Source organism: Pleurodeles waltl, chromosome 4_1 (assembly GCF_031143425.1).
Source record: "Pleurodeles waltl isolate 20211129_DDA chromosome 4_1, aPleWal1.hap1.20221129, whole genome shotgun sequence".
Classification (NCBI taxonomy): Eukaryota; Metazoa; Chordata; class Amphibia; order Caudata; family Salamandridae; genus Pleurodeles; species Pleurodeles waltl.
The window spans coordinates 19146749-19161783 of NC_090442.1; the positions used below are offsets into that span (position 1 = coordinate 19146749).

A 15035-nucleotide genomic window follows, 5' to 3' on the forward strand; every position below is an offset into this window, starting at 1 on the left:
TAAATTGAGCTGCTGCTTTACAATGGTGGGGTTAATAGTGGCTGAAAGGCGCATCGCGATCAGCTGGATCAGCTCTAGACCTCCCAGACAAGAGGACTGGTGCAAGGATTCACTTGAATGGTCAGGGGCGGAGGAGGCACATATGCAGAAAGCCCGCAGAGACAACAGGGTTATAGATGCTTGCTCTCCTGGGGTGTTATGACACAAGCAGTGCTGGAGTCTCCTGCAGAGAGTCATCAGAGGGGACGTTACAAGAGGAAGCAGCAGTAGCCAGGACGGGCGAGTAGCTCCATGACGCAGTCTGAGGGACATACAAGGCCCAAGAGGTCTTCTCACGAACTGCACTGAGGATCGTGAATGTAGCTTTAATCGTGATTATTAGGCAAATGGAAGCAGGGCGGGCGGGGAAGGGAGAGGTAGGGGGTTGTTGGGAATGGTAATGGTCATTGTACCCTATCTCTTTATTTCCGTTGGTAAACACAGAAAGGCCAAATTCAAAATTAATTAAGATGATGTAATTTAAAGTTCTACTTAAGAATCATGTCTGGGCCTTTGCAGAATGGTAAAACATGAACAGATGGCTGGTATTTTTCTCTAGGAATGGCTGCAATCCCAGAGTTCAACAAAGCAGCAAACAAAGACTGTCAAAATTTTATTTGAAACAAAACTTTGGTGTGTTCTTGGAGCATACCCATCTGTATTAATTATGAAGAATACCCCACAGAACAGGAACATTTTAAACAGATGCTCAATTTAATTACACCCATTACCTGCCTTTTTTATATATTTAATGAAATACAAAGCTGTCACTTCCGGTAATCACCTGTCTGTAAATACTAGATACACTTCAGTCCCCTGCACCAAAATACAAATAGTTCTGCAAAGTGCCCTCTGGGGTACAGTTTGTGGAGTCTGGAAGACCCAGGGTTCTTTGTGACCCAAAGAGTGAGACACAAACTGAGTGAGGAACATTCATGTTTGTGACATTCAAACAACCCGCATCCTGGAGCCCAGCATAATGTATGCAAAGGGGGCGTTCTCACATTAGGGGGGTGGTGGAAAAAAATTGCACTTATAACGCATACTCAGAGCAGGCATTAAAAGGGGGCTCCCATTATTTATAATGGGTCCCTATGTACTCTTGTATGTAATATTTTGGCGCTACTCCTGGAGAGTACATCAATAGCGTCATGAAAAATGACGCTATTGCCCCCTACCCTGCGCCATGGTGCGCCCTATTTTAAATACAGCCAGGGGTGTCGAATTTATTAAAATATCTACTTGTCCATGGGGCAGGTTACTTCTTAAATCTACTTGTCCTGTAAAAAAATCTACTTGTCCCTTTGGTGCCATATAGTGCGGCGACAAATTATGGCAGCAATCTCATTATGTAAGAGCTCTAATAATAGCCTTTCTAAGTCTGTCAGGGCTACTACTATAGTAGGGCTTGAATACTTGCAATTTCAATCCCTATTATAGCAATTTTCTTATTTTGCCACCTTCCCGCGGAGCTACATACTGGGGCTGGAGGAAGCAGTAAGCAATAGTTCCAGAGCTGAAATGCCTTTGAGTCTGCAAACCTATTAACTTGCATGTTTAAGGATTTTCACCAGCTCTTCTCTAACCTTTTCCCCTAATGAGAAAGGTTGGAAATTTACTCCTGACAAGGGCAGAAGTAGAAGTTCTTCCAGGTTTGGAGGAAAACAAAAAGAGGTTGCAAAGCTCCTACTATACCACTTATATCATATAGCACTATATCATAAGAAAACACAATACTCAGAGTTACCAAAAATAAAGGTACTTTATTTTAGTGACAATGTGCCAAAAATATCTCAGAGGATATACTTACATCCCTTAGGAGGTAAGTAAAATACACAAAATATACACACAAACCAGAATCAGGTAAGTAAACAGTTAGAAAAGTAGTGCAGACACTGTAGATTACAATAGGATGAAATAGCTCTAGGGGCAACAAAACCCATATACTAAGAAAGTGGAATGCGAACCACTTAGGGACACATGGCCTAGTGTATTGTGTAGAGGGTCCCTGGGAGTGTAAGAAAACACTAAGGGTGTCCAAGATACCCTACCCCAAGACCCTGAAAAGTAGGATTAAAGTGACCCTACTTCCCCAGAAACACACTAAAGTCGTGATAGGAGATCTGCAAAGACCACCACTGACGGCAAAGCACTGTAGATGGATTCCTGGACCTGAGGATCTGTAAAGGAAGGGGACCAAGTCCAAGAGTCACGAAGGTGTCAAGGGGGAGCAGGAGCCCACTAAACCCCGGATGAAGGTGCAAAATGGCTGCCTCCGGGTGGAAGAAGCTGAAGATTCTGCAACAACCGAAGGTGCCAGGAACTTCTCCTTTGCACAGAAGATGTCCTATGGAATGCTGGAGGATGCAGAGTTGTTTCCTTGTAGGAACACCGCAAACAACCCTTGCTAGCTGAAAAGGTCACGGTTGAAGAAACTGGGTGCTGCCCGGGCCCAGGGAGGAACAGGAGGTCGCCACTTGGAAGAGGAGACAGAGGGGGCCCTCAGCAACACAGAGAGCCCACGCAGAAGAAGGCAGCACCCTCAGAAGTACTTGAACACAGATTCAAGAAAACTGAGCACGGTGGTCGTCTCAACACTACAAAGGAGGGTCCCACAAAGCCTGTGATCAACTCAGCGAGTTGAACAACGCAGGACGGAGTGCTGGGGACCTGGGCTGTGCTGTGCACGAAGGATTCCTTGCAAAAGGAGGAGGCAGCTGCAGGGGAGCCAGCGAGAGCAGGGGGAGGAGAACGACCAGCGCCAGCAATAAGGAGAGGAAGTGTGGCGGCCGTGAAGTGGGCGCTGCCTCGGGCAAGGGAAAGGAAACCGCACACTTGTGGGAAGTGATCATGAAAATAAAACAGGCCTCGAGTGAAGCGGGGATGCCGAACTTGCATTTCATTTTGTCTGGAGCATTTCTTTTCCCAGTCTGAAACTGAAAATGAGCTAAAATTGACAAACAAAGTAGTGCGCCAACAAACACATACATTAAGAACACAGTAAGCGTACATGTAACAGGGGTAGTCTCCATGGGAGGAAACCAAGCAACGAAAGGAAGGACAAATACAATTAAGTGACCAGTAAAAAACACACATTTACGAGATTAAAAGCAACGGGCAGCAATGGGTGTGCACTTACTCCACAGAATAGATAACAACATGCCTCGAAGAGACAGCGCATGTGCTGCCTAGGAGAAACGTAAAAAGGGCAACAAGGATGGCCCCTGCTGTTATAGGCCCATTTCATTGATAGAATCAACAGTGAGAATAATTGGGAGAGTTATGTTGAGTAGGTTAACTATGTGGGCTAGTGAACATGAGCTTTTGTCAGATGTGTAACACAGCTTGGGAAGGGCAATGTGGGCCACGGTCTTAATCTCTACCTACTGATAACCAAGTACACCAAGGCAAAGGAGGGCTCCCCCACACTTTTCTAGAAAAGGAACTCAGTTCCACCTTGCGCCTTAGCCTGCGACAGAGAGGTATTACCTTGTGGAATGGCACTGCAGTTTCTTGCATCTGCAAATACTGGCATCATAGGCCCAGATTTATACTTTTTCACGCAAAACTGCGCTAACGCATTTTTGCATGAAAAAGTATACCGCCGGCTGGGCGTCATATTTATGGAATGATGGTAGCTGGTGGTAAGGCCCTAGCCAGGTGGGGGAGGCGTAGGGGGAACAGGAAGTTGTGATTAAAGGATGACGCTAGTCTGGTTTCAGGCAATAAAATGCCTCTAACCAGACTAGTGTAATTTTTTGACGTACAACCCCCATCAACATGACTCCGGTCTTAGTTAAGACAGGAGTAATGCCCACCACCCCCAATGGCCATGCCCGGGGGAAATATGTCTCCTGGGCATGGCCATTGGGCCCAGTGCAATGTAGTGGAATGATGGTAGCTGGTGGTAAGGCCCTAGCCAGGTGATGGAGGCGTAGGGGGAACAGGAGGATGTGGTCAAAGGATGACGCTAGTCTGGTTAGAGGCAATAAAATGCCTCTAACCAGACTAGCGTCATTTTTTGACGTACAACCCCCATCAACATGACTCCGGTCTTCTTTAAGACAGGAGTCATGCCCCCCACCCCCAATGGCCATGCCCAGGGGAAATAGGTGCCCTGGGCATGGCCATTGGGGCCATAGGGGGGCCCGTCTTAGGCCCCCCTATGGCACTTTTAAAAGAAATTGAAAAATCTTACTTGTACTTACCTAACTTACCTGGGATGGGGTCCCCCAATCCTCTGGTGTCCCTCTGGTATGGGTGGGGGTGTCCCCGGAGATAGGGAAGGGCACCTGTGGGCCCATTCCATGGTCTCTGACCATGGAAATAGGCCCACAGGCCCCCTAATGCCTGCCCGGACCCAGGCGTTAAATAATGGTGCTAAGCAAACTTAGCGCCATTATTTTAGGTCCCTTTCCCCCATCCTTGATTTTAGAACGGGGGGGATAAATATGGCTTTAAGGCCATATTGTCATTTTTTGCGCGGGAACGCCTACCTTGCATGTCATTGACGCAAGGTAGTTTCCCGCAGGCAAAAAATAACTAACTCCAAAACTTTGTCACTAGACGGGTCTAGCGCCAAGGTATAAATATGAAGTTAGGTTTACACCGAATTTGTGTAAAAAAAAAAAATGACGCAAATTTGCCACAAACAGAGTATAAATCTGGGCCATAGTGTTTGTAACTACTCGTCCCACCCGCACCATCCCCTTTATTTGTGTGAATGGTGCAAGAGAGGAACAGAGAACTTGACAAAATTAACCCTTCTACTGCTCGATGCACTGTAAATTTACAACACCTTTGTGATTTGGGGCTGGTTATAGAACACCATCAAGAAAAAACTAATTAACAGCACATTTTATTTATTTGCTAAAAGTTATTTCAAAATGTAATTTCTCAGTTCCACATATCTGTTTAAAAATATTTACAGTTTCAGCCATTTTCAAGTTTAGTTACAGTTAGTGGAAAAAACACGATGTATAAAAAGTAAAACTAAAATGTTCTTTTAACATTATTTTATGTTTCTTGTTTTTAAAATAGGCCATCAGCTGTTTACGTGAGGATTACTACAAGGGCCTGACGTCACTTTTTTGTGACGTCACTATATGTGACATCATTGTGATTTGCATATGAGAAGTGTCCCCCTCCCTTTCTTCCTCACAACTTGTGCCCTGTTTATTGGCATGACGTTAGTCTATGGGTATTGAAAATAAATATATAAATTCACAGGTATTCAATCCGTTCCTCTAGTGGTGTCACACACTGACAAGTATTTGGCTGCTTCTTCTGCCTATTTTCACTCGCCGTTCTTCCCTCCCTCCTATTTCTCGCTTTCTTTATTTTTTCTCCCTCTTTCTTTGTCTCACTCACTCCTGCTATCTCTCTTTCCCTCTATCTGCCACACACTCCTTCTTGCTTTAGCTTCATGAATGTCTCTGCCGCTTCTGACACTCCTTCTGAATATTTGAGAATAAGGGACAACCGGTGTGAAGAGGAGTTGCTGGGTTAACAATTGATCATCCTAGCAATGACATGTTTTTGATGTGGGATTTAACTATTTCACCACATTCTTCAAACAGAATGTGCTGGTTCAGCGGCTTCATTCTGGTAAAAATAGGAGCTCGGCAAGTCACAAAAATTCATGGGGGGAACCAAGCCGGAGCAGAGCTAAGGGTCACACTTAGTTATAAGGCCCAAAGAACGAGCATATGCATCAAATGATTCAATGCGTAAATGGTGCAGCAAAAGTTATGTAAAAACAAAGTATATTCTTTCAGATTAAAAACATGTTATTTCCTGAACGCCTGTGCTTCACATTAGTTTAGTACATATACTGCAGCGGCATTTGTTCATAGTAATATGTTCATTTTGCCAATGGTGGTTCCCATCTCCAGAGCCCTCACAACACGTCCATGAGTGAACCAATAGATGACAATTTGTCATCTGCACTGTATTTATACTGCTAATATTTTTGGATGTGGGACAGTCTTGCAGAGTGTTAAACTACATGAAAGTGAGCTTGGTATGTGTAAAACGTCAAAATATCCTTTTTGAACAAGGCTAAATGTGAGATAAAGCAGAATACGATACTTCACTGAAAAAACAAGGGTTACAGGGATGTTATAATTAGAAAATACAATTAACAAAAAACCTTCAAAATTGACTGACGAAAACAAAGGTTACAGGGAGGTTATAATTAGAAAATACAATTTACAAAAAAACGTAAAAATTGACTGACGAAAACAAAGGTTACAGGGAGGTTATAGTTAGGTTCAGATTTTACATGAACAAAACCATAGAAATTCAGCAGTTATAATTACCTGAGCAAACTACAAGTTACGCTGCCGCAGTGCACTGCTTATGACCTCACATATTACATCTTTCATGACATGGTCAGTGACATCACTGATGGCGTCTCAATTGACATCACACATATACAGAGATATATATCACTCTATAAACTATTCATAGGTAAGCGCCCATAGGACTACGGAGCTACTAGCCCCCAGACAAACCCACAAAATGTCTCTTACAGGTAACATACGACAACAGCTTAACCAGGTCCTACGCAGTACGGCTGTGGAATAGCCTCATGGCTTGCCTTTGCTAGAATTGTAGCACTGCTCGTTCTTACTGGGCTCAGAGGCACAGCCTCCTATATTATGAAAAAAGCATAAAAAGCTGAGTTTGTTTGAGAAACAGGAAGAGCAATGTTCTAGATGTCATCTTTGCAGGAGAGTGTGAACAAAAATCAGACCCTCAAATAACCATAACTGTATAACTGCTCACCCTTCACCCGTTCATGGTGCTCATGGTTTTATGAGAACCTCTTTGTACTGGGCTCCTCCATTCCACAATAATCCCTAACAAGAATTGTGCCATCATGCACTGATTCTGTCCTTTAACCAGTTAGGACTGGTTTAATGATTCTCTGTAAATAAGAAACTCAAAAACACATTTATAAAAAATTTATCTAACCCCGAATCATTTACATAGTCAGCAGTGAACCAAGACCAAGCTCAATGTTAGACACCTGTGGGAAGTGTCACTATGATGGGTGCATTGAAAGGTGCATGTGAGGATGGACATTAGCACCGCTTCTTCTGCATCACGGCTTGGGAGGTAAATGTCGTGCATGGGAAGCATTAACCCTGAGAGTTACAGCTCACATTCTGCTTCTTCAACTTCTTGTGCTTTTGGAAACAGTTCTCTGGTCAGTGTCACTGCATGATCAATGTTGTATGAAAACGACCAAACACCACGATCAGCCGTGAATATTCACCAGCATGTGATTGTTAATTCTTCTTGAAGGGACTCAGTCTGGGTGTGTGGTGTTTATAAGTTTTATGACTAATCCCTAACGTTAGGTGAAAATACCCTTGTTAGTCCCAGTATTGTTCAGAGTGCTGCTTTTACAGGCAGCATGAACAGGTGTGTTAGAATATTTTTCTTTGCAACTGAATAAAAACCAACAATGTTCTTCAATTTGTGTCAACATTGTACAAGTCTCCCAGTGTGTTTCCTGATATATCATGTTGTTTTGCTATTTGTGCAAAAGGAAACCAATACTGAGAATAAACACTTTATAGTTATTGTTTAGGTATTGTTATTTGTTTTGTTTTCTTTTCTGACTAGTGGGGTCTTCTATCATCTGGTATTTGAATGTCCCGCATAATAGACATTTTATCTTTCTTCATAATTCCTTCATGTTAAAATAACTACCCTTTTTTGATCCTGTCTATGTCCTCAAATGGTTCAATATTATTGTTAATGTTCTTAAGTTCTTTCCGGATTCACTGCATCTCTAGGAGTATTTCCATGTGAGTGAAATGAAAGTGTGTGTTCACTGTGGACTGTGTAGGATTGAAAACTGACAAAAGCTCTTCACACTTTCAATGAACTTCTATGTTTTTCCCCTGTGTGTTCCGTGATGACTTCTGAATTGTGCTAAATGACAAAAGCACTTCTGACATTCATTGCAAGGATTTAATTTTCCTTCTATGTGAACTTGTTGATGCATCCGTAAGTTTAATAACTGACTTAAGATATTCACAATTTCACTGCACCTGAAAGGCTTTTCTCCTGTGTGTGATCACCGATGAATCCTTCATGTTGAAAATACACTAAAACTATTTTCACATCCATTGCAATTGACTAATGATCTTAACACATTCACTGCACTTGAATGGTTTTTACCCTGTGTGTGTTCCTGGATGTATTTGTAGGCCTCATAAGTGACTAAAGCTCTTCACACATTCAGTGCAATTGAAATGTTGTTCCTCTATGAGTGTTCCATGATGAATCTTCAATGTTGGCACGTTCCTAAACCTACTTCTACATTCATTGCATTGGTATTGTTTTCTTCTTGTGTGTGTTCACTGATGTCTTCGTAGTTTTGATAATCAACTAAGCCTCTTCACACATTCACTGCACCTTTATGTTTTTTCCCCTGGGTGTATTTGTGATGTCTTTGTAGGGCTGATAAGTAACTAAATTCAATGCACTTTGTTTTTTCCTGTGTTCGTTCACTGATGATTCCTTAATTCTGAGTCACTAAACCTACATCCACTTTCACTGCAACGTTAAGGGTTTTGCCCCGTGTGTGTGCGCTGATGTCTTTGTAGGTTTGATAACTGACTAAAGCTCTTCACACATTCACTGCACTTGAATGGTTTTTCCCCTGTGTGTGTTTGCTGATGTCTTTTTAGGTTTGATAACTGACTAAAGCTCTTCACACATTCACTACACTTGAATGGCTTTTCCCCTGTGTGTGTTCGCTGATGTTTTAGGAGATAGGATAACTGACTAAAGCTCTTCACACATTCACTGCACCTAAATGGATTTTCCCCTGTGTGTGATCGCTGATGAATCCTTAATGAAGAAGAGTAAATAAAACCACTGCCACATTCACTGCACTTGAATGGCTTTTCCCCGGTATGCGTTCGTTGATGTCTTTGTAGGCTTGATAATCGGTTAAAGCTCTTCAAACATTCACTGCACTTGAATGGCTTTTCCCCTGTGTGTGTTCGCTGATGTTTTTGTAGGCCTGATAATCGACTGAAGCTCTTCACACACTCACTGCACTTGAACGGTTTTTCCCCCGTGTGTGTTCGCTGATGAATCCTTAGTGCTGAGGAATGACTGAAACTACTTTCACATTCACTGCACTTGAATGGTTTTTCCCCATTATGTGTTCGCTGATGTATTTGTAGGCTTGATAATCGACTAAAGCTCTTCAAACATTCACTGCACTTAAATGGCTTTTCCCCTGTGTGTGTTCGTTGATGATTCATTAATGTTATATACAGACGAAAACTACTTCCACATTCATTGCAATCATATGGTTTTTCCCCTGTGTGTGTTCGTTGATGAATCTTGAGATTTGAGGAATCGCTAAAACTACTTCCACATTCATTGCAGTGGTATGGCTTTTCCCCAGTGTGTGTTCGCTGATGTGTTTGTAGGTGAGAAAACTGTCTAAAGCACTTCGAACATTCACTGCACTTAAATGGTCTTTCCCCAGTGTGTGTTCGTTGATGATTCCTTAATGTTGTGTAAAGACTAAAACTACTTCCACATGCATTGCAATGGTATGGTTTTTCCCCTGTGTGTGTTCGATTATGTTTTTGGAGGTCTGATGATTGACTAAAGCTCTTTACACATTCACTGCACTTGTATGGTTTTTCTCCTGTGTGTGTTCGCTGATGGCGCTTTAATACAGATGAGAAACTAAAGCTCTCACTCTCAAATGTGTATGATTTTTCTTTCTTTGTTAGTGTCTGTGGGTCGGGTATATATTTATCTGCATCCCAAGTCTGTGTTTCGTGATGAGCCAACATGGCTGATAAATCAGAAACCAAATGTGCAAGTGCTTTAACAATAATCTGCCATAGCCATTAAATACTTGCCACACTCATAATATGTATAAGGTTTCTTTGTAGGCGATTCTGCCTTCAGATTGGATTTTGATTTGGCACACTTGTGGGTAGAGATTCATCATCCTTCTGGTCCGTGCAAATTGGGACACTCCGTTGTTTTGTAGATAGCAATACTCCTCTTTCCTTTCCCCTTCAGTTGTCTGCTTTTGTTTGGTTGCTGCGGTTTGGTCAGGAGGGGTTTACAATACACCTTGAGCACTGAATGACGGGCTGTTATCACTTTAGAAAACAGATCACTGCTGTGACCACATCACACCGATCCCATGAACAAAGCTGGTGTTGGACTCCGGTTTATACAGGAGGTGGTTTGTTATTGTTGTTGCCATCATTTTCTAAAAGTCATTTCTTCATCTTGTGGTGGGGAGGTGCCCAGCTCAGAGACTTACATCCACCGATATGCCCATGACTACTTCTTCCAGGATCAGTTTATGTGCAGGTTGCTCTGCTGCCGACTGCATCGATGTTTTCCTCAGTACCGGAGTTCATTGTTGGTGACTGTTTTTTGCAGATCTGCAGTTTTATCTTCATTATTCATAATAATGCCATGCATTCAAGGCTTGTTTTCTGCTGATGTAAAGATATTTAAAATTACAAAATGGAAACATAATGGAATGTGAATACACTATATTTAACTGGTTCTAAATGACATCTCTACTTTACCGTCTTTGAACTTTAGGAAGGAATACTTAACCATACAAAGATATTTAACAAAACGTTTTGTTGAACATGTCACATCTTAATAACTTCTGAAAAGGAGATGATTTACCAGCGTTCACAAAGTAACTTAGTAAAGGAACGACTATGTGCTACACATCACATCGTATTAACTTCTGAAAAGGAGGTGATTTACCAGCATTCACAGAGTAACTTAGTAAAGGAGGGACGCTCACGGAGCACTCGTGTTACATGTCACATTGTATTATCTTCTGAAGAGGATGTGATTTACCAGTGTACACAGAGTAACTTAGTAAAGGAAGGACACTCACGGAGCACTCGTGTGCTACTGGTGCAGCTTTAGGTAGACGCACATGGACAAGATTTCATTTAGAGAAGAAATGATTGTGGAAAAACAGAGGGATCAGGCTGGGCTGCTGTTATTTAATAGCTCTTCAGAAAATATATAACATCAAATCAATCCTTCACCGCTCACATTGGATCAGCTCAAATGCCAACTCCTGTCTTCGCCTCGCTGTTCATTAAGTCACCCTTGACTCAACAGCTCCCCTGGTTCAATCATTTCTGTTTTTTCCTAACCTGGAAGATTGCAGCATTATTGCGAGTTGGGGTGGGCTTCCTATTGCCATAACACCTGCCCATCTCCCTAAAACCTGCAGTTTGTAGGGCCTGATTCTGGCCCTGAGAGACAACTTTAAAAGCAAGTCTTTAGTTCTTACTGAAGTAGACGAAGGTCTGTAAGATGCAGCTCCTTCCAGGGCCTTTTTGTGAAACGGAATGAGGGGTTCATTGTAACGCCCGACCTTTACATTATCTGCACAAATAAGGCAAACAAACATTGATTCATATAATTTATCGTTTAACAGTATCAGTCATTAAGAGAATCCATCACAACTAATAATTCACCGGGTATATCCCCGCAACGGATGTGTGCATTTAACCTTTTTCCTCTTTTTCTGCCTTCACGTGGTGTCTGACTTAATGTTGTATGTTTGGGACCCAGGATGCTACTTTGTGACTGGATGGGCATCTGGCAGAGTGGGAGGAGGTGTCAGTTATCCACAGGTGATGCAGCATTTGTATCTTTCCATATTTCATTTATTCATATTTACCTCCTTTCCTGTCCGTCAGCTCCCCTACTCCCCTCTGTTTGTGCACTCACTCTGCGGGGTTCAGCAGAAGTCAGATAATGGCCTGATACACAAGAGGCCACAGTTGTCAGCACCGGGATTACAAGCTTCATTTCGGAAGCTCGTCTGGGAGATACAAACAGAGGAGTCGCATAGGTAGGTGTCTATGAGGTACAGAGAAGGTGCACAGGTAGGTGCATATGAGGTAGAAACAGAAGAGGTGCAGAGGTGGTGTTTATGACGTACAAACAGAAGAGGCGTACAGGCAGGTGCCTAGGAGAAATAGAGGAGGTGCAGAGGTAGGTGGGAATGAGGTACAAACAGAGGAGGTGCACAGGTAGGTGTTTATGAGGTATAAACAGAGGAGGCACACAGGTAGGTGCTTATGAGCTACAAACAGAGGAGGCGCACATGTAGATGCCTATGAGGGATTGAATGTTTGATTTGTTCCATATTCCATCCATCATCTGTTCGTTTTGCTTTATTAGCCCGAAGGTCAGGCACCCGACTACCTCTAGTCCAGCCGGTAGTGCCTCTCTTTGACCCCTTGTCAACTTCAGATGTGATGCTCTCTGCCCCATCCTTCTGGGAAGCGCTGGCAAGGTGGGAATTCTCTCACTCTTCCAGTCTTTGCCAAGGAAATAGCACTATTGATGGCCATGTGAAACGTGTGTGTCTATGGGGGCATGCATAGGCACTTGGATCTACCTGTTCTTTCTGTACACAGGAGGCGTGCACCCTGCACTCCATCCACCCACATTTCAATCTGCGTTTTGCCTGCTACGTAGTGGAAAGGTGTTAGATAAATGTAATTACCATACAGCATAGTCAACAACAGTACAAACCTCCCCATATGCTAGAACGATTAAAGGAAGCTGGCAGTAGCATACACTTTGTCACACACTCAGAATAACTTCTTACGAAATCTGACTGGGTGATGGAACATTTGCAGTGGTTTTTTTCACCACCATCTTAATTAATTTTTTTTGGGATTGAACATAATTTCAGCTTAGTGGGACAGAAAAATCGGGTAAAATTGATATAAACCGATAAGACAGCAACTGTAAAGGAAAATTGCAATTTTTGCTCTTAATTATCCAGATGTTAGGTTATGCCTAATTTATTCATTTATTTAAAAAAAAAATGACCTGATTTGCTCCTAACCTAGGCATAATTTGGCAAATCTAAAAAAACTTGCCATACAATTGGAATTTATTTTAGTCCTGTTTTTATGCAGTTTTGCAGTGTGGGTAACAAAGGGTTAAGCTTTAATTTGCTAATAACTGTGGCAAAGTTTGATAAATTGGCACCAAATTTAGCATGGAGTATTAGGACACTCAAATCACTTGAGTGTTTACTGATTTAAATCCCACAGGAATTTCTGGCTGCAGGGAGGAACATCTATAAAACTAACTGTGTGCAGCCTGTGGTCCTCTGCAGCATTTTTGATAGCCTGCCAGGAAGGTGGACAGCTTCTCTAAAAGCCGTGCCATGTTCCCAGACTCCACTGTGAACGACCCAAGTTGTTTTTAGGTCGAGTACAGCTGCTCTTTTTGACCTTTTGTAATCTATTCTGTGGGCTTTAACAGTGCCCTTCTCACTCCCACCACTCTCATTCATTCCTGGGCCTGCCTTTTAAAGTTCTCTTGATTTGGTAGGGAAATGCTTTACTTTTGTCCCACCTTGAGGCTGTTTTGTTACCGCCTTGGAGACAGACCCTATTACATGGATTACTGCACGATCGGCAAGATACCTTAGTGTAGCGCACTATTTTTTTCTTTTGCCTTGCAGCTTCGTGCTGTGTGGCCATATGTTGTTTCTTCTTCTTCCTTGTTTTGGGCATGCAGCTGTTTAATTATTTAATATTTTTTTTAAAAGGTTCATAGATCGCGAACTCAATCGGAGAAGTGCTTTACATGAGTACGTGAAGTTTCATATAGTGCAAACTCGATCTAAAGAGCGCTTTACATGACTACCATAAGTTTTGCAGTTGCAAATATACAAACTGGAGCAGTTAAAACAGTAAAACACACAGAAATCCTCAATGCGGCTCTCCCGGCACAGAGGGAGAGACAATACTACAATATGTGCTGCAGTGGGGGAAACTCGCCCCATAATGCTTTGCAGGCATTTTGTTTTCAAAACAAGCTTGTTGGCATCTTTCCACAAACTTCTTCATGCACCATGCAGCTCCAGCACTCCTTCCTGCGACGCACAGCCTCCTGCGTGGTTCTCCGGCGGTGTGCTGATCCCTTTGTGTAGTGCTGCATGGGCCTCCTTTTGCACCTTTTTTATCCTCGTGCTGTGGGACTCCTGGGTGCGCTGCCTGGTCTTCTGAAGGCTGTCGGAGTTGCTGAGAGCCCCCTCTGTCTCCCTCTCCTCGGTAGAGTCCACCAGGTCCCTCCTGGTCCCGGGCAAAGCCATTTCCCGCTAACCGCAAGCTTTGCATGTGCCAAAGCTTGTTGGCGGAATCCAGTAACACAAAACAGACTGCAATCATCTATCCAGCGTGGGATATCATCTGCACCAACCAGAAACCGCATCCGTCTTCTTGGGTGCAGTACTGACTGTTGTTCTACACCGGGGGTTCTTCTTTTGCACCTTCATCTGAGTTAACAGGGATTCCTGTTCTCCCCGGACTCTTCAGGGCTTCTTGGACTTGGTCCCCTTCTTCCACAGGTCTTCAGGTGCAGAAATCCACAGTTGGGGTCTTGCAGTCTCTTCTGGTTCTTGCATAATCTTCTTTCTCATGTTCCTGTGTGATCTAGGAAAGTTACTTTGATTTACTCCTGCTTTCCTGGGCTCTGGGGTGGGTTCTAGTACTTACCTTTGGTGTTTTCTAATATTCCCAGCACCCCTCTACACACTACACTTGCCTAGAAGGGAAACCGACTTTCGCATTCCACTTTCTTAGTATATTGGTTGTGTTCCCCCTAGGCCCATTTCTAACTATTGTGATTTTCACTATTTGCACTGTTTTCTAATGGTTTTTACAGCTTTTTCTGCATAATAGTGTATATAATTTGTGTATTACTTACCTCCTAAGGGAGTCTAGTCTCTACGGTATTTTTGGCATTTGTGACACCAAAATAAAGAACCTTTATTTTTGTAATACTGAGCATTTTCTTTCATGTGTGTGAGTACTATGTGACTACAGTGGTACTGCATGAGCTTTGCATGTCTCCTAGATAGGCCATGGCTGCTCATCCACACTACCCCTAGAGAGCCTGGCTTCTAGACACTGTCTACATTT

General features: G+C 42.8%; 2 protein-coding genes across 2 annotated transcripts in view; one reads left to right on the plus strand and one right to left on the minus strand.

Moving 5' to 3' along the window:
* Positions 1 to 15035, plus strand: part of LOC138286922 (uncharacterized) — a 244649-nt gene that overhangs the window by 12111 nt on the left and 217503 nt on the right.
* On the minus strand, positions 6411 to 9885 carry LOC138287260 (zinc finger protein 135-like). Its single transcript, XM_069227620.1, has one exon. The coding sequence runs from the start codon at positions 9876 to 9878 to the stop codon at positions 8622 to 8624; it is 1257 nt and encodes a 418-aa protein (XP_069083721.1). The 5' UTR covers positions 9879 to 9885; the 3' UTR covers positions 6411 to 8621.

Bases quoted from the DNA above. Each gene is read 5' to 3' on its own strand.
- LOC138287260 (XM_069227620.1), bottom strand. From the start codon at position 9,878: ATGTTGGCTCATCACGAAACACAGACTTGGGATGCAGATAAATATATA.